Consider the following 25461-nt stretch of genomic DNA (forward strand, 5'->3'; position numbering starts at 1 on the left):
TGCATCGTACATGTACATGTTTCTATGCATACAAAACCGACTGCAAATTTGTTAACTATTGGCCTCATAAGGGGATTCCCCGGAATGAAGTGGATTCAGTCTGAGTGAGGAATATACATGTATAAAAAAAGAACACACACGAATTGAAACACCTGGCGAAACTGCGAGAAAATCAGAAAATCTGTTGTAAGGTTGTTGAGTTTTGTAAAGATAACCGGTATCAAAGTACCCATGCCACGCCTGTAGATGGTATACCCTTCAACAACTTTTGATGTCGTACACAAAATTGCGAATATTGTGAATTTCACAAAATAAATCTTTATTTAAAAGAAAATTACATGTTCAAACATTCCCACCACTTGTTACTGTATAAGAGTATGTTAGGACAAAATGACTCTACATGCCTCTTGGGGGAGCAATGTCAAGTGCTTGAAAAATAAGTGAATATTGTTACGATGAACTGAATAACAACTTTGTGTAACGTTGTACAGCGTACAATGAAGTACCGGCTCTTCGTCTGCAAAGTGACAATCTTTCACTTACGGCAAGCATCGCGTGGTATAAGGAAATAGTTTTCAGTGAGAATGGAATATATGAAAGTTCCACTACTGTAACCATGAGAGTAATTCGCCTTATCAATGGATGTTATGAATGATGTAAAACCTCACTCATGTTTATTTATCAAACTGTGAATCCCAGTCCATTATGAAAAGACTGACGCGATTCATTCAGCTTGGTGTTGCTGATGATGTATGTTGATAGGCATAGCGTGTATGTGCATATACTTACATACACATACATAATATGACCAGTTGTGACAAGCCATTTTCTAAAATGATATAACCTATCACAATAATAATCGATATGAATCAGCAAATGGATAGATTCTGCCAAACCCTGCAGACATATTAAAACCAACACATCATTACATTATCATACTCAACATGGCAGTGTGATAATCTCACTGAGATCCTTATTTGTCCGGATTTTACATAGCAAGTACTGTATAATGGACCTATAGGGCCTATCATTTCATTTTATTATACACCCTTCTTCTGTTTCGGTAATGCGCCATGCCACAGAGCAATAGGAAGTTCTAAAGATAATGTAACCTTGTTGTTGACGCACCTTCTTTGGCGCCCTCAACTCGAGATGTAAAAATGACTTATCAGGAAATCCCGTGACGATAAATCGTTTGAAAACCAAGCGGTTCTCCGCGACACAATTCAGACGAAGACAACCATGGCGATGCTGCGGGTGTTTACTTTTCTTGCTCTGTTCTTGGTGCCGACTCGTGGAGGTGAGATTACATGTGCTGGTATATATGGATCTTCGAAATTTAAAAAGGGGGGCCTATCCGCCTCATAATGCCTCAACTGTTTGTTGTTGTTTTTTTTTAAATATAATCATCCTATAGAACCTTACTGATGGATACTGTGTCTTGAAACTGAGAGACGTTGGTTTGGACTCTGCATCATTTTTTTTTAAAACACCGACCGTGTCCTGTGCAAACCGTTTCCTACCTGAAATCTTAAGACTGCATAATTATGTCCAAAATAAATGCTTTTAACTCTCGTGGTCTTCTAAACCTTTATTGCAGCAAGTTCCACCTCCCTGCATGGTTACAGTGCCCAACTTGAAGCATCACCTGTAGACGCAGCCAAAATGGGGTTTTCTTTGGGTGTTGTCACTCTTTTGGGGCCTTAGATTATTCATTTACTGAATTTTTTAAAAAGACACAAATCGCTTATCTCATTTTTTCATTTTTTTTTCCTGAGGCTGCCATCACTATCAAGAATGCACCTGCTTAAAATGGTAGACTCCCGCATTATATCCTTTCTCTTTCTCTCTCTCTCTCTCTAACTGGCAATACGTATTGCAAATATCTTTGTTTTCCTTGTATCTGTTTCAAATACTTTTAGGACTATCGTGATTGTTATACTGTGAATTTATAGAGTATATTTTTGCGCAAAATACATTGTACATGTAGGCCCACCATAATTCATATTTTTTTTTAAATGGAATATATAGATTTGAAATTGAACTGAAACTGAAACTGCAACCTCAGAATATCATTACCCCTTCCGCAGCTTATTGCGCTTTTTTTTTCCATGATCACCGAATTCATAATAGGTTCGGCGGTGATTATCCTGCAAGTTTGGTCATCAACAGCGAGAGCGAAGCCAGGTGGCAATCCTGACCGGCCCAATAGGCATCATGTTATTGAAAAGAGTGCAATTATATGTAAACAATATTGTTCAGTATATACACGTGTATTTGTGTTGAATAGTCTTCAGATGTTTTTCCCTCTTTACAGATATCCAAAACGTCGCACAACCTATCAACACTTAGTCTTTACGAAGCGATAACTTTGGCTCACAGCGTGGCTTGTACATCGTGTGAAAAAAAAAATGTTCCTATAAGTCATGTTTCTTCAAAATGCATGATGCCGATGGAGGGTTTCACTTTGTCTGGGATTCAAAGTCAAGAAATGTACAGATATATTGTATTTTCCACGAGTCATCACAGTGTAATAATTATTTTGTATGAGTTTTTTTTTTTCTCGGGCAAAAACGCTCGACACAAACGTTTCTAGTCAGAACTCGTGATTCCAACGCGTTAAATCAGTCAGGCAAACTAAACAAAAATTCTTCTCACGGCGTTCTCCACAAAAATGTTCATCGGATTTTGACCTTGCTTTATTTCATGTCAAACAAGTTTATTGCCTCATGAATCATTCGTTGTTTCACCAGGCAGTATTGAAAGGCGAATTTTCGTTCCTTATGGAAAGTAAACATGCCTTTGATATGTTCCGAAAATACGTTGAAGCAAACATTGTGCTCCATGCCCTTCGGAGGAGCTCGGTGAAGAAGAAAATTCATTCAGAAACTTGTTTGATGTTCTTATGAATTCTACAATAACATCATGAAATGTCGAGTTGTCTATACGTAATATTTTTAAACTTTTAAACTTTCACTTTGTATTGTGTTATTATAATCTCCTTTTTTAAAATTCTGTCACCGAATTTACACATATTGTTGGGAAACTTTCCCTTAAAATCGTGTTTTACGGGCTGTCACTGAGAAAGTCATGGTTAGGGCTATATACGACAATTTATCAATACTTAAAATGACAACAAGAAGAAGAAGCAGTTGTCAAATTTCTGAGTTAGCGTGTGTTAGATGACTGTATAGTTGTATCATACAAGTTAACAAGGCACATTCGAGTCTGATAACCACCACGTAAGGAAAACCAGGACATGCATATTTGTCACACTGGAGACACAAAATGTTCCCGTATACGTGTGAAACACATCGTACCTCCTTTTTTTTGCCACGGAAATGATAACGAAGAGACAGCGAAGACAGGGACAATGGATGTTCATGGTATTTCATCCCCTTCAAATACAATAGCGGTTTCGCCGGGTTCAAATTATACAAGCAATATGAAATTTTCACTCTTATAAATAACTTCATTTCCAACAATGATTACTGGATGAACAGAGAACAATTATTATGCATTTTTAAAATTAGATTTTAATCATTATTCCGGAGCACAAGATGGGTGGAATATTTGGGAAATTTTCAACAAAAATAATGATTATCATTTCAAATCCTGCCAAAAAACTAACTAAATTCTTCCCTTTTCTGCATGATTTTCTCAATTACTGAGCATGTGTTTTTTTTTTGTTAGAATTAATATCTAAGCGCAGCAACAGAGTCACAAAAGAATAAAAGGAGATGAGCCTACAGAAAGATGCAATATATCTCGTCATGAGAAGAAGACATAGGTTAAAGAAATATTGCTATATAAATAAGGCATACAAAAGCGTATGATATAATATAATTTGCGTCTCCACCTCTCTCCTTCTATATGTTTTATATATCCTTGTTTGTTTGTGTGTGTATTATACAAACATGTACATTCATGAATGTTTGTTTGTTTGTTTGTTTGTTTGATTAATTTTTCTTCCAACACAATTTCATACATAAATCAAGATTCTTTTCGGTAATATCACATAAAATATCAGTAAGCAGATTACAATGTACATGATTCAAAGAAGGGAAATTGATGTGTAAATTAATTCCGTTAACAAAATATAACTCGTATTACCAAATTTCCAAATGATTACCTGAGAAATTATGCGGAAGAAGGTATATGGGTATATTATTATGTTTCCATGTGTATGCCTCATACGCAGGCAAACATTATCAAGTATTTCTTTGGCCAGTGATATGAATTTGCACTTAATACATTCACCTGTCAGGATACCCGGTATTGCATTCGTGATTATCATCACGCTTTGTAATATCGAGCAGCACGCATGAGAATCAGATTTCATTTCTTTAACATTTTTTCCCCATTCTTCAACCTTCTTGCAGGAGTTGAGGAGAACTTCCGCGAGCTATTTGAGGCCTATTCGGAGAATTACCAAGCCGTCATCCAAACTTCGGCGGACAGTGGTCTTGGAGATGACGATGAGGTATGATGTAGCTCAGAGAACTTTCAGTTTGTGCCCTCATATTCCCTCAACGAGAAAATCTTGCCGAGTTGGTTTCTTTTCCGGTATTTTTTCCACTTCAGAAATATGGATTTGTCAAGCTCATCTTACTATCATGCTCGTATTCACCTTGTATTATCATGGAATAACCGTATATTTGAATTCATTAATTATCCGTTTCAAAGGTTAGATTCCAGTAGGCCCTAATGTTGTTCTCAATTCAATTGACTTTGTATTACATGTATGTATGAACAAGAAATGCAGAAATAAAATCAATCAATCAATCAATCAATCGAAATACTACCATGACTCTACGAAGACAATCTACACACGTGCACAAAATGCATTTCCTTTATTCATGTCATAATATCGCAGTAAAGGTTCTACCTCATCGAAGAAATTGACTTGCCACATCAGCGTCCACTGTTTCATCAGCCACCTTCACTTGTGTGGCCTTTATTTCACTCATCACTTATTGCGTGAATAGCAGTTTGAAATCATTTTGTTCACTGTGGTATTTGAACCACTTTATCATAGACATGATTGAGTTAACAAGGTACATGATGACCAAAAGGTTCAATGCAGCGTTTCACGTGAAATAAATTGGATATGGTTCGTGAAGTGGGCCGGTTAAACACCGGGTTTTCATTTTCTCCTGACAGATTAGTATAGATAAGCGATATTGTCAATGGATACCGAATTGGCAACAATCTCCAACCTGATTTCCGTAGTAATCGTTGGAGAAGACCTCATTGTCATGGTTATATATAGTATCGAAAGTGAGGCAGAAAACTCGCAGTAAACAAACACTGACAAATGAAACGACCTTCTCTTTCCGATCCATAAGTCGGTCCCGAAATGGTAGGCCGGCACCGCAGCAGTGCACAAGCCAAATTAATGAGGACGGGTTCAGGTTCAGGTTTAGGTTCAATTACATTCATTTCCAGCAAATATAGATGTATGAGTACAAGTATCACCCTTCAAGTAAAATGCTTCAAGTAACAGGTGCTTCAAACAGATAAAAAAAAATCTGCCTTCGTTTTCTCCTCTTTATTGTCGGCATGAGCCTTTCTATTTAGTCCTCACTTAAAACTCTTTACTACAGAAAACGTCTATACTAGAAACGTTCATAGGCCCTGCTATTGTGTCGGTATGTCTTATTCAAACACTTTTTAAGCATCTGACACCATAATGTGCCTTGTTTTATAAGTGTATAACGTGGGCGAAAGAGGATGCGGAATTAAGTGAGTGCACTTTCACAATTCGTTCAAGTACGGAGTAATCACGTGTAAAAATAGAACATGTCGTGGGTTTCCCCTTTCTTGTTAATTAACGACGCATGAAGGCAAAGTTGAATATAGCATTGAGGAATGCACATTCAAAGGCATATAAAGTGAAAAACAATGTTGAAAAAAGGTGACAAAATTAATGATTAGAATGTAAGGAATGTGTTAAAAGCATATTCTTTCGAGGACGATTCCGAAAAAGAAGAATATTGTTTATTAACATGGTTAGGAGAAATTGTCAGTGGTCCGAAAAGGGCAGTGCAGCGTACAGGCAATAAGATATCAAGTGTAGCAACATTTCTAATTCTTCAGTTTTCAAGCAGATAATGACACTCCAATATGTGATTATTGTGATTGTGTATATTTTTATTATAATCAAGTTTTTATTGGTAAATAAAACTAGACAAAAGACATGTTGACTAAACATATTGTACCAGATCCACGGTTCTATTGTGGACACAATGGCAGGTAATGACACACTTACATAACAGTGAACAATAGTTACAGTGTAGCTATATTTACAACAAATTTTGATGATTGACAACAATCACACAAAATCTAATTAATCACCGTTATCATTTCCCAATGCAGTACACATACACAGTATTACATTTCTGATTGCTGAAGTGATTATCAAACTGTACTAATTTTCATATTTTTCCTGGATACGTATTACATAATTTGAAGTTTAAAGTTGCAATAATCAATAAACCATTAATTTGTCCAGAGGACATATCACATTTTATAACTAATCAAGTATGTCTAATAGATCATTGTCCGGGATACATGCATTTCCAAGACAAGTGTTTATATGTCAATCCAACAATACTAATTTATACACTTATCAGGATAAGTACCAAACGTCAATCCAGTAAATAATTGCATTTATCCAATTAGACTGTAATAACTCTACATAATCATCAAACATACTAAGTCTCTTACATTTATACTTATGTATTGAATTTCTAAGTGATAAACTTTCCACAATTCTGTTCTTTTCTTGCGTAAAATGTCTTATAATGTCTGTTTACTCTATGGTGGCACGAAGTGACAATATAGGGCGCCACTCGTAGATTGTATTACAGCCATTGTGATCATTTTTGATAATAGATTGAACTTCATGGGCTCGGTCTCACATAAGACATGAAATTGGGTTTATTCGTGAGTTCAATTCATTCCCTATCTTCAAATCACATTAAAGAAAGTGAAGGCAACATATAGTAATATTTAAAGACAAAAATCGCATCCGCCACGTACTAATCTATATACCCTTCCAGCCCAGAAACCACATTTCTGTGGTCAGTTCTGTAACTTTTTAATGTGATGTTGCCTATAATACGTATACATTGTATATGTTTCATATAAATGTTCCTAAACATTCGCTTACAGTTCAACCATTCGTTGTTCCTTTGCTATTGTTTGTTGTAGCTACACCATTTCAAAAACTTCTCAATTGCTACATCTATATATCTATGGATTTTCAATTCAATTCAATTCAATTCAATCATAGTTTATTTCCAATCAACGAAAATCAGAACGTAGTACAAAGTATACATGTCATGAAATAATATTGTTCAAACATTTGCAAAAGATTCATGTTGTATCCGAGATAAATTATATAACAACATATATATATATATATATATATACATATATATATTACTATTAGGAGGAACAATACATATATACTTCGTGGTCGTGCGGAAAATATGGAGATTCGATTATGGAAAATAGTAATCCACTAAAAAGCAAAGATTGTTGGACGTGGATCGCTAGATAAATAATGAGTAAATAATATATTATTCGAAGTTATTACTAAGACATTAGTCATTGTTTCAGTACGATTGTTGAATCGGCATCTCATCAGAGATTCTCTCTCAAATTGGCAATAAGTTTGTCAGTTCTTTAATTTATCATATTATGCCAGTTAAATGAATGTAACCAGTTCCGTCTAATCTACACGACTCAACGTAATCAGTGGAATTCACTGTACCAGTTTCCTAATGATAGGATTATGATAACGATTATCAAAACAAAATCCCCTCATCAGGGCTAGTTACTATCCCCATCGTAATATTCATGCGAACGCAGCAGATGATACCAAGTGGGCATGTGCGCATGAGCGTGGCGGTGGTGGCGTGTGTAATGGGTGTGTGGATGACCAATGGTAGGTCCTGAAACTGGATTCGCAAATCGCATAACAATGGGAAAGTAGGGAAGTGAAGAGCTGTACTGACGTAGGGTTATGCGGCTTGAGAGAATACGGAATACCAAATATGAAATAATGGGAACAATGGTGGGATTATCGCCTTGTGCTTGCTGTTTCCATATTGACTTTTGAGGTGACTATTTTATGATAACAGTACCACACAACAATCTCATTGTATTTGCACATCGATACAGAGCTAAAAAAAAAAAAATAGCATGCTAATTGGCAAACATTGTACAATGATAACGTGTTAAGTAATCTGTAATAATGATTGATATCTGTTTCGAGAAGTTCAGCTTTCGTGTACTGCGTGCATTTTTGTTAAATTGCTGTTATATGATATCCTCGAATATAAACAAAGTTTCATTTTGTGCGTGTGTGTGTGTGTGTGAAAAAGCTGCAAGGGAATACAGATACGTTGCTGTGATAAGTTGTAGTGTCAAGACAAGGTGGTGAATATTAATTTTCTACAAGCCCCGCAAACAGTTCTCATTATGAAAGTTTGAAAGTCAATCTTCTTTACATTTTTTATGTGACTTGCACGTGCAAGGTTTTATTACCTCGCGAGTCTGATCAGCCCCAGATGGATATCTGGATTCAGCACAAGCCCATTACACATAAAATAGTGTGTGATTATGAATCACGATAGCTCAATTAGCTGATTAAGCACAGTGGATAGTAGACAACACAAGGTACCTTGCAATCGGTGGCGCTATATCAAGAAAACGTCCACATCTCCGTATTGTACTGTGATTTACTCTGTCATTATAGGTATGTAGAAGGTCGTATCTAGTCTATTTACCACGGGGGCCCCTGGGCATAGAATCATAACAAACATCGATATTTCTGATTTAAATCCAAACACTGTGAGGTGCTATCTCCGATTCTGATTACACTCGTGACCCTACAAGTTGTTTTTGTTTATTTCTTTTTAAAGACAGATAGATTTAATGTTGTAGATTAAAGGGTATTGTCATACTAATCGACGGCAGTCGGTGCCATTGGTCTTTGCTCGCTGGCCATTTGCAACGCGTGACTGAAAGAGCAAGTACAAAGGTCCAAGTTTTTGGGTTTGATTAGCGAGGAGATACGCCCCCTTCACGCCTGTGCCCTGTATCATCCACGGGAAAGTTTGCGAGGCACATAGCTTGACCTTAACCACCCATTGCTATACCCTAGATCCTATTAGGGATTTTGGCTCTCTGGTTGATTACAAAGCTATAGAGTTATCAGTGAATCCAACAACAATCTCGGACAATATTACTCATCAAAATTACCAAAAGCCTCTGTATCTGCTATCATTGCTTTTCGAATTTTTCTAGAATAACATGTGATTATGCTATAAGTCATATAGTTTACGCAACACATTTGAAATTATTCGAAATTGATATCATAACTCAGTTCACACTTTCATGGTAAACGAAATACGTTTGAACTTATTGTACATGTATGTACGAGAAAAGAGAGGGGATAGTCTGTGCTTAGACAGGTGTTTAATGTTGATTTTACTTTGATTTTATCAGTCTTGTTCTATTAACCACCGGATTTTATTTCCACAGTATGGGATCAGCTTCAATTGTCAGCCGTCAGTCTCCCCCGAGAAACCTACATCAGGCAAGTGATCTCTCAAAATGTTAATCATCCCTCATTATTACATAAGAAGTTCGTCTGGTATATAGCGCTGGTATATTTGTCACTGCTTGGAACTATTTGAACAGAAGACCCTGGGATTAAATTCAGCACATCCATATAGAATACCTAAGGACAATGTGTTTGGCCAACAGTGTCTGGGTGACCCACATGTACGATAAGGAATAATCTGGCACGGATATTGAAGAGGGACCCCTTGAGAGAGCCTGACAAATACTGAAGAGGCTACTTATTATCTTAATAACACTTGGTATTGCATCAACGATGTATAGCCCCCCCCCCCCTTGAAAATTATCGTGTGTGTTTTTTTCTCATCTCACCACTTTGAATTAACACGAGCTTTATCTGAAAATGGAATTATATTTTGACCAAGGATTTGTCATGACATCATTAATATACATCATACATTCAAAATAAACTTTAACGAACGCAGTAACAGGAAAGACATAACGACCTGGGAACTTCCGCTATCTGACACTATAATAGACTATTATCGATCGTTTTGATTGCGATAATGTGAAAGAGCTCATAACGAAACTATAAAATGCTCATTAATTCATTCTCGTTTTCTCGTTTTCCATTCAGGAATCTCAGTAGTGTTTGATAGAAATGGATAGGAGGCAAAGTCAACAGTAGTGGTTGACATTGAGAAAGACAGAGAGGTCGACGAGGGAGAATAGAACAGGCATTCATTTAAAGAATACAGTATTCTGCTGTGTGTTCTCTTCATGATAATATTGTTAACGTATTTTACAGCCAAACGTTAACGCAAAACACTCATAAGTTGATGCTGTTTTGTTACCACGAGGAACTGCATGTTACAGATTCCGTGGAAGAGAACTTCGGCACAGCTCGAAAATGCATACATTATTTTCGCCGCAACGTTTCTATACCACAGATCTTCCGCATTGTAAATCATTATTCGCTCTCTTCTCCTGTAGATACTGCTGTAGTTTTGTTTACATGCCCACTTTGATTACGCGTTGCCTGGTATCTATTCGTCTTTCTTATAGCTTATCAAAACTTTTAAGCTGAAGCTTCTATGATTGATGAGTATTTGAGACGTATACCAGCAAACATTGCTCTTGGTGGACTATTTCCACTTTCACAGAACATAATATCGACAAATGCACATGAAAATCTGTTCAAACAGAATTAGAAGCTACTGTTTGTAAAGCGTTGTCGAAACAACATTTTTTTCTGTGAGCTCTCTTATTTCATCTAGGCCTAACTCTATGTTACAGTATGAATTGAACTGACTTAAGAAATCTTTAAAAGCCCCCTAATATCTAAAAAAAAAAAGTAATGATTTCTGTTCTATTAAATGACATGGGGATGATTATTTATTAAGTTCACATACTATTCTTTCGAAATCGAAGGCATCGCCATGATATTCCCGGACGCTCTGTTCTGCTAGATCTGTGTGTGATCTGTGCATGTTGTGATTTTGCAATGGTTTACGCTGCTTAGCGACAGTCGTACAGCCAGGGATTGGTAGAAAATTATCACAAGTGCTACCTTTAACCGGCCTAATCTAATGAATAAACACGGCAACGACAACTATACGACCTACATGCCAAGTCTTGTTTTCTAAATAGACCTATTGATTATCATAGCTTCAAATACTAGCTAGATCTATGATCTAGATCTAATATTAGAGGTAACAAAGGAGGCTGAGTTCAAGTGTCTTAATAATAATCGAAGAAACAGGCCGCTTTCTGAACTAAGGGTAATTATACGAGCAATTATTGATATGATGTGAGATTAGAATCTGATATAAAAGATGATAATGTTTTGCTCTTGATTTACCTAAGTGCAGTTTGTTCGGAGCTATAGAGCTGCTCCTTGGGAGGACTTCGCTATCTTTACAAGTCTTCCATAACCAGACATAGACCTACTTATTATATTCCTTCACCTATATTGGTGTCATACAGGTGACATATCACATTACATGGGTCAAACACTTTGATTATCAATGTTCGCACCGGGCGGAGATTGAATCTGGGATTCCTGTCGGAGAGTCCCGAGCTTCATCCGCTGTCACCACGGGCCCCAAATAAATAAATAAATAAATAAATAAATAAATAAATAAATAAATAAATAAATAAATAAATAAATAAAGAAATAAATGAATAAATAAATAAATATATATATAAATATATAAATAAAAAATCAAATAAATTAATGAATAAATAAGTAAATAAATATATAAATAGAAATAGATATATGAATATATGAATAAATCGTTTTGCAGATCCGCGTCGCGTACAAAAAGCTGGGCTGCACAATCAGGTTACCAGTATAGGCCTATAGTCATCGGGGTTCGTGTAAAGAACTGGAAAATAATAACACAGTAAAATGCTATTCTCTCTCAGTGTCACAATCTCGGTTACACTTCGTTATTCAGAAGGTTCGTTAATCCGAAGATGAGATAAGGTTCGTCATAAACATTCCAAAGTTTTCTCGAAGGCCATCTGTCAATCCGAAAATGAAATAAGTTTCGATTTATTCCGAAGGTTCCATAATCTGAAAAAAAGGGGGGTGTTATTCCGAGGGTTCGTTATTCTGAAAATGAAATGAAATTCGTGTTTCCGCAGGTTAGTTCGTACGCACCTTCTTTTTATTTTCGGATTAACAAACCTTCGTGATAACGAACAGCACCCATGACGATCTCACCTCGGTTATCGGTTTCTTTGCATCCCTAATTCTTCCCATTCCATCCCCTCCTCCCCCCCCCCCCCCCCCCCACGCTGTATCTAAAATTGATGTGGGTCTCATAATCTCCCCGATTTGACTTTCTCTGCTTCACAGTTCATCGGCTACGTCCAGGGGACATTGACGTGGTAGCAGCGATCGGTGATTCTCTGTCGGTAGATATACAGCAGTGATGCTTATGACGATATGTGATGATTTTAATAAGTTTGACCATGTTTAGAAAACACTGATATCGCATATGTTTTATAGCAATTATTATGATCAATATAATGCGGCAAAGTGACTGATTAGAATTGTAATTTTGTTGATGATTATACAAAAAATCCTAATATCAGTAACTAAGTTGTATCGATTAGTATAAAAAGTTTAAAAAGATCCAAGAATTTTAAGAGATATGTTTGCGAAAGTGATGCTTAAAAGTTGATAGCATATTCTTCCTTTTTTACTGGTTGTTGCTTTGTTATAGAATAGTGCATTAAGGCATTTTCACCCTGATTTCGACGGACTTTCTTAAAGGACAAGTTCACCTTCACAGACATGTGGGTTGAGTGAATGCAGCAATATTAGTAGAACACATCACTGAGAGTTTGAGGAAAATCGGACAATCCGTTCAAAAGTTATGAATTTTTGAAGTTTCTGCTTACTCAAGGCTGGATGAGAAGACTACTATAGCTTGTGATGTCACATGAGTACAACGATATAAAGAAAGAATAAAGAAAATTCAACATATTTTCACTTTTCTCGCATAAGAAAAGAACACTTGACTTCTCTCTTTCAGAAGGCAGGGGGAATAATATTACCCTTAACATATGTCAGTAGCAAGTCAAAGAAATATGCACTTTATTCAAAAAGTAGAATTATGTGAAGTTCTCTTTTTATTTTCTTTATATGGTTATACGCATATGACATCATACCCTGTAGTAGTCTTCTCATCCAGCAGTGACTACGCAGATACTTTGAAAATTCATAACTTTTTAACGGATTGTCCGAATTTCCCCAAACTTTCGCTGATGTGTTCCATTAATATTGCTGCATTCACTCAACCCACATGTCTATGAAGGTGAACTTGTCCTTTAATATCATAGAAAGCCACACTTGGCAAGCAGACGAGTTTTCAAGCTGAACCAAAATTAGTGTCCACGGTTTTGCAACCAGAACGGCAAAATCATAAAGCAACGGCAAATTTACGTCGATGTTCTCAAACAAAACCTACTAATTCATTTGGGTTCCCTTTTTTTCCGAAAGAACGTTTCGTAAACTATATTTCGTAGATTGGCTGTTGATAGATGTAGATTTATTGTGTCGTACCCTGAAACGAGTGTCCTGGCGTAGAGTTAATTTCTTTGTATCTTAATAATATATTATTGATTGCATCTCGACTCTATCTTAACCGTACATTCAATTCGATAAGAGGCTGGTATTATTTCCCCACTAAATTCTTTGCAGACGGCATATGCAGCCGAAGCGCTCATCTTTCTACCTGTCATGCTTAACTATTGGGGAGTTTCAGCAAGGTACGTGCTTCCAACGCAAGGAAATACAAAATGTAGTCCTGTATTCCATTATTTTATAGAAATTGAAAGGAAGTATACCGGCCCTCTGATCATGTTTCAACAGATATCCAACCTAATACAAAAGTGTACCCAATGTAAAGAATCGAGGGGGAAAAAGTCTTTAGAGAGCGCACATTAGTAGTGGTTTCAACTTCAGGGTCATTTCAAAATACAACTTTCTTAATTTGGGTGCGATAAGATCGATTACGAGTCCCTGCGTTAAACTGAACATCATTTTTTGAGTGACACATTAATTGCTCCTGCGACAATTGCTCCCGTCTTATTTTCTCCAAGGACTTAGGGTTAGGGTTATAATGCTTGAGGGTAGAATTTATGTTTGGCTTTAGCGTGTAGATATTTCATGGAAGTAATATTGTCGCAGACGTCAATGTCATGGAACCCATTTTGGATTATAGGGCCAACAGGTGTACCAACACTCTGACACTACGCACACGCAATAATATTAAATATTGGACAGTGCTAATGAGTTGAAAAATATTCTGTGACAGCAACTTCGCTGTCATGTGATGATTAGCTGGTCTTATAGAGGTAATATGTTGCATAGCAACAGATCAATGTTTCCCATAAGATATTGGCACATCTCGCAAAAATTAAGGAAGAAATACATTTGAATTCTGACATTTCTGTCAGTTTCTGAAGTCTAGTTAATAGTCTTTGGGATTATAAGAAAACTTTTTGATTTTTGATTTTTTTTTACTGAGTTGAGATTCCGTAGACAAATTCACTCTGATTTTGATGCATGATACAGAACACTTCGTGTGTATATTTTCCACCAGCATTGGAGGAAATGATGACATCAGCTCTGTGGGAACCGTGGCAAGTGAGTTTAATGTAGCTCCACCCCTCCCCCACCTCTCTCTTTCCTTCTCCCTCTCTCCGTATTTTCCTGACTTAATCCTATTCTAATGCTCAACAAAACTACATGTATTTGACACCTTAAAGGTACTGTTTACCATTGGGAGCAGTGATTTAAAAAACGTTTGAGATATCACATTTGATGCATAGGCCTATAGGTCAGTCGCATCACGAATCATCCTACCATATATAAATATTTCACAATAAAACCTAAAATATAAGGAGATATCACTATTTTTCTTACTTAACCAAAACTGTAGGCAGTTTGCTCTGGAAACATTTTTATTATAACCATTGTTCACATTTCGTGTATTCAACAATACTTGAAATTGAATATACTGATTAAAATTTTAACATTGGTTGTTTCTATCCCTAACTCACATTTGAGGACTATTTTGAAGCGGTAAAGCTGGGTTTTTGTTTCATCTGCAAATGGTAAATAATGCCTTTTAATTAAGTATCGAAAGGCGTTAGAGAACCGACTTTATAAGTAGGAGATTGGAAAGTATGCCGACCAAAGTGCATCATGGGTTTTATTTCTGTTACTGTCATCATATTTGGTTACCAATATCAAACGAGACTTATACTCACGTCTCTTGCTTTACTCGCGCCGAGAGAGAGGGAGAGAGGAAAAATACCTTTTCAAGTGACTGTTGTCACACAGCGTGTGGCATAAGGTTTGAACGTACGGTGGTGCACGTGTTTTCGCTAACTTATCGCAGCTTATCATGATATGCATGTAGGCCTTTATTTGTGAGCACCTCATTATTAATTTGTGACGTTTACCTTATCATGTGTGTATCAATATGGTCTAAGATATAATAACCTTGATAAACGATTTTATGTGGATCTACGTAAAAGGGCAAACCGATGAACAATACAGTTACGTGATATTGATATAAGCAAAGACGATAGTTTGTATATTTTATTTCATTTTGCGTTTTTCAAATACAGTCAAATGTATACATTACGTGATACTTCTTCAACATAATACACTGGATACATTAAAATGCAAGGTGCAATTTGACGAGACGTGATGATTATATACTAATACATTACAGGCAGCATTTTTCTTGTATACTGGTAAACATGTGATTTAACTCTTGGAAGTGAGAACTTTAAAATGCGTAGGAGAATTCATCCTGAACAGTTGCGTGATGTCAATGACGACGACGACGATGGGGAAAGCAAAATTTAGGGATTGTCAGTAAATAAGTGAAGAGATGCAAAAAGTGAAAAAACTAATTGAAATCCAATGAAAAGAGAAGAGAAGAGAAGAGAGAGAGAGAGAGAGAGCGTTTTAGTACCATGTATGCGGTGTAACTCTAGTAAATAGGAGTTGGGCAGTCACGGCCACTATGGATGCCTTGTCGAGCCAGATTTTTACTGCCCAAGAAAATCTTGGTTTTCTTCTGATTTGATTACATCTTTTGTCCCCGATTGGCAGATATCTTAAGACAGTACAATCCCGATATATTTGGCTTCTCCACCGGATCGGGTGTGGTCTTCACACAGCCAAAAGTCAAGAATTTCAATCATGCTGTGGTCGGAGCGACAGCAGAGTGAGTTCTATTTCTTACCATAGTTACGTTCAGACGGTGATTCTTATGAAACTTTAAGGAGAAGCTAACTCTAGTGATAAGCTTTATGGGGCGCCAAGTGTCGCACGGTCGATTTCGTTACGAAATCGGTCATTTCATCGACGAAATCGACCGTGCGACACTTGGCGCCCCATAGAGCTTATCCTCGAAGTTAGCTTATCCTCGATGTTAAGGATCACCGTCTGAATGTAACTATTGTCAACCTCGACATTGTTTATACAGTATATCTTATTCTATACATCAAATCTGTTTACATCGGTCTATCATAATGTAATATATCACGTCATACCAACTCATATCATATTTCAGCAGATTAATCGTGATATTTTCTCTTTTTTAGGTTAGTTTCAGGATGCTTTGAGGACTCAGACAAACCTTCACGTTTAGTTGCAAAGGGAACTATAACAAGTCATCTGATAATATAGACAAGAAAATTGTGAAGTGGTATACTGATCGAACACGTTGTAGTAGCAACTTTTATGACTGCAATCTTCTATATTGAGGAGGTTTTCATTCTGTAGCATGTAAGCCGCGTCCCTTATTTCTCTACAGCGGTATCTGTATTCTTTCATTTACCTATATTATGTCGCTAAAACAACACAGTGACATGCCAAAACAAGCTCGCCGCCTGATCGACGACCTCAAGGCCGATTCCCGCGTCGATATGGAGAACGACTGGAAGTTCATCACCCTCTTCATCGGAGGCAACGATCTCTGTAGTGGTTGCAATAGGGAGAACTCGAAGCCCGCCGCATTTCTTGGCTTCGTCCAGGAGGCACTCCAAATGTTCCATGATGAGGTATGTTCATAAAACATAATCCAGCGCAGAACAGAAAGCATTATGATAACGGAAATCCCCAATGTGAGCGGACAAATAATCATAAAAACAAAACAAAAACAAAAACAGCTCTTCACCTTGTGTGACATTTGTAAACATATCTCGTGACATAGAATTATATCTTATACCGTATCTTGACTCCAGTGAAAATGACATCTTACTTAGTTTTGCATTTACTAATGACAGAAGCCAACTGTTTCGTGAACGCGGATGCACGTCACCTGCTACTAACATCACATTACACTCAGCACTGAATTCCCCCATTTACTTTCCTCGGCTAATATGCGCGTGACAAGAAAAGAAGAGTCAGTGCAGTCAAGGAAGTAAATCTAGGATATGATAGCATCAATAAATTTAGCAGTCACATGACCGAAACTATTATAGTTACATACTCCATCGAATGATATGCGAACCATGTAAATACTCCAGACTGTTGATATCATGTCAGCATCGCCGTTCTCATTTCTCTTTTTCAAGTAGATATTGAAGTATTGTTTTCCTTTTGTTTTTTCTTATTGCTTCTTCTGGTACATTGGATATCCCAGATTTAGGCTACTGTGTACTTTTTACTATAGGATTCCTCCTGCGTGTGATTCCTTTTTGCCAGTTTCGTTGTTGTTGCTTCGTGTTATAGAAGTGTTGTAGTTGATCATTTTAGAAGTATAGTGCAATGTCATGTGCAATGTGGAGTGATATAACAATGTATTGAAATGTTTTAGTAAATGTCTTCTCTGCAAAAACAAGGAATAAAATAAAATCAACCAAATCAGATAAGTAATGGCGTTACGAAATGAAGTCTGTGACAAGTATCTTTCTTTTTTTTACCCTCACAGTATAACGAGGTAAACATGAGTATAGTAAACATGAATGAGTTTTTTCTTTTTATAACTTCCTCTTCCTCAATTGCCTTTAAAGTGCAATATCACTCCACATTCACGCTATATAGCTTTGATTGTGACGTAATGAATAGAATGGCTATTACAAACACAACATGACATATAAAAGAAGGTTTTAGGGAGTTACACGTTTACGCGTTTACCACATAAAATATGCAAATTAAGAGATGTGGACAAAAGATTCGCCTCACGAGTGTTCTGCAGAAAACGAAAAATCTTTCTTTTTTCTGACAGCTGAAAGAAGAAAACAAACCATAAATTTCCATAGCCTTATTGTTTCACATTCGACTTTCATAATTTCACATATATATCGTGCTGTTTCAGATTCAAATGATGTAACACAATAATGATACAACGCAAGCACTAAGCCACAGTATAATAATAAGGTAATGCCAATACCAACAACAAGAACAAACAAAGAAACTTTTGCAAAATATCATTTCTTTGAGATAGCAGAAAATGCGAGACAATAAGATAGAAAGAGGAACGAAATGAGCCGAATAGAAAAGCCTGCTAATTTGGAATAGGCTCCTCGAAAATATTTAGTATTCAGATTTGGATAAAATATTTACGCTTTCGTACTAGTACAAAGTACATTGTATGTTAAAGTTTACTCTTTTCCTCTCAGTCCGCCTGATGTATGAACATGCATGAAATTGCACACAGCATGCTCATGTATACACTGTATATCAACGTAATGCGATCTGTCCAGGTTCAGAGTTACTTTATTTTTGTTAGTTTGTTTGTTTAAAGGGACCGTGTAGTTTTGATTGAGACCTAACTTCAGGTTTCTAGTATCTTTTTGGTGAGATAATGAAAAACCTGTCATGAAATATGAAAGAGCATTTTTAATTCCAAGAGGGATTCAACATTTCGATGAAAATCGGTTTTAAAATGGCCGAGATATCTAAAACAGAGCATTCCTAATAAAACGTGGGCCCACCTTTTAGTAGCATCGCTTTGTTTTACTTTGTTTTTGGATGTCTTAGCAATTCCAAAACCAATTTTCATCTAATAAACTTTGAATTCCTCTTAAAATGGTATGCTCTGTACTATTTCATAAGTGGTATCTTGGTATCTCGCAGTAAGGTAAAAGCCCAATTCTCATCTCAACCAATACTATTTACAATCCCTTTGAGATATATATATATATATATATATATATATATATATATATATATATATATTGACGCTTTATCATTGTGTATGGCAGGTCCCACGGACGTTTGTGAACTTGGTTGGTGTAATGAATGCATATGTTCTACCAGAACTTGGAGGAAGTTTGACGTGTAACCTTGTTCATAGGTAAGTTTTGTGTTCATCTTTTTATTAAGTTACTGCATGCACCATGGTCTGACAACGCAATTTGACATCAATTCCTATGTTGACCCTGATACATTATATTACACTTTAGAAAAATTGGTTCAACTTGGCACCTTTACACAATTATGACACATTGTTGTAACACCTTTTAAACACAGTACTTGATAGGAGAGAGAGAAAAAAAAGAAAGAAAAAGGGATGGGAAACAAGTTTTAAAGAGAATCAAAATTTCCGAAACTGCTAACTACTTGAAGGTTTGGCAACGATACCAATGGCAATGTAAAAGTCCCCTGTTTGTAATGTGGCCATCGTCAAATGATCTCCTTGTATATGTGAAATGTTATTATTATCCTTTCTGTGCTTGTATTTCAGGATAGTTTGCAAATGTTTATCTCAAGATGGAGGAGATGAGGAAGTGTACCAAAGAACCAAGGAGTATCAAGTAAGGTTGTAAGACTGCTGGAAAGGTAGATTTAGATATAAGAGAGGCGGTCGGGTAGGAGAAAGATTAAGCATGCGAAATTTGATTTTTATGTGGTCCTGTATGTTAAGGATCATGAAAGGTACTAAGTTTTTGTGTTGTTCGTTTATGGTAGAAGAGCTTATTTGTGCGCAGGAATACACAGTGTATATGTTTTTTTCTTTTTCGATTTACTCTACGTTTGTATGTTTCATAAACTTACCAATGCGACACTGTCACCATGGGCCGAATGCATAAAACAAGCAATTGCTTGTAAGCAATTGCTTCAAGCAAAAGCACAAGCTCGTCTAGCAAAAGGTCTCAGCAATTGCTTAAATCCATATGCATAACCTTCTGCTTATGCTAATACCTTTTGCTTGTCCCGCGCAAGCAATTGCTTGCGTTTTCAACAAAAGGGACGTCACGCCTGTGCGAACACAAGAACAAAGGCGAGTGTGGCAGCATGTATTTGAAAGGACATGTCTGTGTGGAAACATTTCCTGACATAGCACAAGAGCTATGAAATGCACACACAGACACATACACACACACACACGTATTACTGGCTGATTCCCATCACTGCAGCTTACAGTAGCCCGGATCTGCCAGATGGCACGTGGAGAGAGGTCTCCTTGCTCTCCACTGAAGTCAGACATCCTACCTGTTTTTCATCACATTTTGCGTGCTAACCACTGGAAATTCCTGTTGTTGAAATGAAAAAGTTTCTTACACTACTTAGAAGTAATTTCTTGTAGATTTATACCACTCCTTCACAAGAATGGTCTTTCTTTCATAAATATGAAAAGGCTACTTACAAGGGTACGTTCCGGTTAAGCAAAAGCTCAAGCTCATTTTACAGAGCTTGGAAAATCGTAAGCAATTGCTAGCAACAACTAGCAACAGGTCCGTTTTATGCATACGTTTTTAAGCAAATGCTTGGTCTCTAAGCAATTGCTTGCGGGCAGCAAGCAATTGCTTGAGCTTGCTAGCAAAAGCTTCTGCTCGCAAGCAATTGCTTGTTTTTATGCATACGGATTCGAGTAAAAGGCTAGCACAAGCAATTGCTAGCGTTTATGCATTCGGCCCCTTGTATGGACTTGTCATTCTCCAATGCAGGTCTGAGAGAGACACTTACATTGACTCTTCACCTCACACATGACATCCTCCTTGGAAACTTTATTATCAATCTTATTTTTTCGTTAAGTGAGGGAAGTTTCTAGACGATTTAGGCCTACATGTATTTCTCGAGAGACGTCTATTGTAAAAATGCTTATTTCTCAGGGTTATTGATATCAAGAAGTTGTTTCTTCTTCCACAGAAAATGGTTCAGGAATTCATAGAGAGCGGATATTTCGATAACAAAGAAGACTTCACAGTGGCGTACCAGCCTTTCTTCCACGAAACAACGTTGCCTCGAAAGCCGGTAAGAACATCCCGTGAACATTCCCTCATTTCATATACACATATCTAGACGGGAAAATTTCCGGCATGACATGGAAATTGGTGCTTTGTTTCTTTCTTTCTTTCTTTCTTTCTTTCTTTCTTTCTTTCTTTCTTTCTTTCTTTCTTTGTTTCGATGTTTTTTGTTCGTGAATAAAGTGTTCTTCATATCGATGTACAAAGGTTTGAGTATGATGAACCCAGGTACTGAAAATAATATGCTGTCGATGGGTATGGTAAAAAAGAAACAACTTTAGTAAGAAGATAGCAATGACTACAGCTTTAGATCGATGTGGAAGCACGAGCATTTCTTATCTTAAGATGTAAATGTACCTATTTGAGTGCTATCTCCAGTAATACAATGGAGTTGTTATTAATATATTGGTTATTTCTTCCATAATTCTAGGCCGGACAACCACGGGAAAACAGGAAGAAATTCGAATTCAGGATCTTAAAATTATACTCGAAGACGGCAGGCATTTCACAATATAAGTGATTCCTTCATGACTAACGTTCTGAGTTGAATGACTTATATCTATACGCACTGTTGATAAAAGCATTGTGTGTGTTTTTTTAACAAACGGTTATCCCTCCTGCAAGAAAGGGACACTAATTCGCTGTCAGTTCAAGAAAGCATCATCAGTCGATTGTCATTATCTATTCGTGAAGCCGATGAACAATTTTTTGCATGGGAAATTGAATTCTTGTGCGTGTATAGGATGAATGATAACTCATGAATATTTATACAACCATTTGCCCTTTTGATGACCAACAGCACAGAACTTCATTGACATTACATAATGTAGAGAGGTTGTCAATGACAGTGGCGCAGTGAAATGGTCAATGATTAATTCTTTTTTACGTAATATCGCCATTCAGGACGGAAAGCCGGATGCTTCATACTTCGCTCCCGATTGTTTTCACTTCAGTCAGAAAGGGCAGACAGCTCAAGCCGTGGCCAACTGGAATTCTCTGGTAAGAAAGTATTACATTCAGCAGGATGTAGTGTTATATTTGGTACAACAATGAATATAATATTGCGATGGCCGTGGAAATAGGTATTGTCTGTTTAGAGTTTAATTCTTCTTTTTTTTTAATTCATTTGATTCCAAATGTACATATTAATTATGTCATTTCACACGCGTCTTGTTAAGTAGCAATAGCCTATAATGTCCGCGAACTTTCAATGTCTCGATATAAAACATGATGAAATTTTCAAGTCAAATCCAGCCGAGTTATTAGCATTCTTTTCTTAAAATATAGTGATGATCTCGAGTGTTTCTATTGTCTCGTTCCATAGTCATATTTTCTTTATGTCGTCTGGAAAACAGTGAAACTCTAGATTACTTTGTTGATATAGCATGCACATGTTCTTTTTAAGGGTTCATTTTTCTTTCTTCCATATACATGAACATTGTTCTGAAATATACTTTTGTCTATTTATTCTGTATTTCTTATTTTATATTGACGCGATTTTCACAACTTCTGTGACAGTTTGAACCAGTTGGGTCCAAGCGACTAGAATGGGTACCCGGAGAAGAACTACAGTGCCCATCTGAGGTATATTTTTTGACAAATATCCGATCAGTCGCATGTATGCATAAGACTGAGAATGCACCATTCCCTAAAAGTACAAAAAACTTGAAAATACATGTTTTACTGATAGGATCTACAGACAACATCGCAGGGAAACATGCAAGTTTAATATGCTCAGTCTTGGAAAAGTGCATTCGAATGTCTTTTGTTAAACATATGGTGTCATCGACAGACTCTTGGTTTGGAAGTTTTGATTTGTTTTGTTTTTGTGGGCATATTCAGGTTATCTGAAGAAAATTGGTAGAATTATTGATAAATGTAGGACACATATTTAGATATTATGTATGACACATATTTCGATATTCTTTTGGCCACAATGTGATGATCATGCAGGGTATTCTATTGATCAGTACATCATTACATGTCAGCATACAATTTCATTGCATACTCCTTTGAAATAAATCAACATCATATCGTCCATGGCCATTATTTCATATTTCTATGTACATAATATAATTATCTTTCCTACTTCCTTGATTGACAATTTTACCCGATGTTCCACCCAAAGTATGCATCAGAACTTTGAATTTCAATTCCACAAATGCAAAAGATCCTTCGTATGGCAGGGGATACCCCTCCCACACCTTCCCCGCTCTTAATTCTGCAACCATTATCGTCAAGGAAACTGTAAAAAGGCAAACAACCAGATGAGTACACAAAGTCTATATGGAGTGATGAGAACTGTTCGCACATTGTTTTTTTTTTAAGTTTTCTTACGCTTGCTGCTCCGTCAAGGTGAAAATCAAAACGAGCTCTAAATAGTTATACTTCATAACACAAATAGTGATTGTCACAATAGTTCATGAGATTTAATAGCATGACTATTATATCAAGCAGTTAATTCTTTCCTCTTTCAGAGACTGACAAAATTGAAATATGACATTTTGATTGTGGTCCAGTTCCTTACGATTATACGCACTTTTTCCAGCTTCTATCATTTATTCTAGAGTCACTGTACCTTGACTGCACAGGTCAGGTATGCCAGATTAGGGCTAAAACGTCGTTGCCAATGATCATCTGTATGAAGTAAGGATGCAGCCCTATGTAACTTATGACGAAAAATGATGCATAATGTCGCGTGTAAATACAATAGTATAAACTAGTTCTCGTTTTTTTTTTGTGTGTGTGTGTGTGTGTGTTTTTATTCCTTCTCTTCGCATGTGCCAGGTTTTCCCATACATCTACACCAATGTGAACAGCCAGGTCCATATCGGGGAGAGCGATCAACAAGAGATGCCGTCGCATCAGGAGACCGCTGGGCACATTCCCCTGTCCAGCAAGAGTGGCTTCACTAGTCAGACCCTAATCATCGTCGGAGCCGTTTCGGGCGTCCTCGTAAGCATCGTCGTAATCGCCATCTTCGTGAGTGCCTGGAAGAAACCGAGGAAGCCCAATACAACTTACGCTACGTTTTGAATAAAAATTACAGGCATTTGATACGGAAGAAAATCAGACATGTAGACTGATGAACGTTTGATCGAAATCGGACATAGAATCAGAATGTCTTGAAATTCTAAAGATCCGCGTGTTTTCACCAAACACAATAGTTTTGTAAGAGGCGGACTTGTGCCTCAACTCACAGTTCTCTCATTGGTATATACACGACATTGTCATCAAAATCATGTGTTTGATCGATGTAGCAACTACAATCTTTTCCCTTCTGCATGTGAGTCGTCGTTGGTAGGTAACAAGACTACAATAATTTGATGCGAAGGGTATACCTGTACATGTTATTGACTTCATGCCCCAGAAAAAGGGAAGTTCGGTGAAGATCAGTATGAATTAACAGTTCCATGGGAGATTTATAAGGTCGTTATCATCATTTCAATTTACCAGTTTGCGTGTATTATGGTTGTGATTATAGCATCTTAGGGATTTGCAAGATAATGAAAATTCTAAAATTCCATAGCTTTTTCATCTTATGTACAACTATATACTTGTAGGTCTGATTTTGTCAGCGTCGTCCATTGCGTTTGATTCGTCTGATCTTTCTCTATTTATCAAAGCTAACGTGAATAAAGTGTGGAATGATCACACTTTAACAGGCTTGTCTGTACAGTCGAACGCCGTTGATACAGCACAAAATGATTAACAATTCATTGATCTTTCGGTAAATGAAAGTAATCTATTATCATTATTTATTCAGCCAAATAGAAATTGCGTCTAAATGCATCAGGTGCAATAGCAACGATTTCATTCAGTGCAATTGATCTCTTTTTCTTTTTCCTTATATAATGAGTTTACGCAGGCAAGAAATACAGTATTAGATGTCTTCCAGCTACGGACCACGTGACTTGCAGGGTTCTTTAGGGTTATAATTATGAATGGAGAGTGTGAAGAGGAGAACAGCAAATGTATAGGAGGTCGTTGAATCTCCCTTCAACTTAGGGTAGTGCCAGAAGATTTGCTCTTCTATTTTGTAAATTATGTCGACGAAAAATATCTGGTCCTGTCCCAGTCATAGGCAACATGTGCTTTTTTAAATGTTTTGTTCCGGGGTGTTTTTTTTTTGCGTTT

The 25461-nt window shown here is 36.8% G+C and overlaps 1 protein-coding gene across 1 annotated transcript; it reads left to right on the forward strand.

The window, feature by feature from the left end:
• Positions 1-1242: 1242 nt before the first annotated feature.
• LOC139736180 (phospholipase B1, membrane-associated-like) lies at positions 1243-25240 on the forward strand. The gene is made up of 14 exons (XM_071646915.1): positions 1243-1300; positions 4383-4483; positions 9556-9610; positions 12458-12516; positions 13808-13875; positions 14712-14755; positions 16238-16352; positions 16995-17190; positions 19339-19430; positions 19821-19890; positions 21227-21331; positions 22228-22323; positions 22843-22908; positions 24112-25240. Exons 1-14 carry the CDS (start codon positions 1243-1245, stop codon positions 24358-24360), a joined length of 1374 nt encoding a protein of 457 aa, XP_071503016.1. The 3' UTR covers positions 24361-25240.
• Positions 25241-25461: the final 221 nt, after the last annotated feature.

This window comes from Diadema antillarum, unplaced genomic scaffold, assembly GCF_040938485.1.
Source record: "Diadema antillarum isolate AM-2024a unplaced genomic scaffold, OU_Dant_1.0 seq00000633_RagTag, whole genome shotgun sequence".
Lineage (NCBI taxonomy): Eukaryota > Metazoa > Echinodermata > Echinoidea > Diadematoida > Diadematidae > Diadema > Diadema antillarum.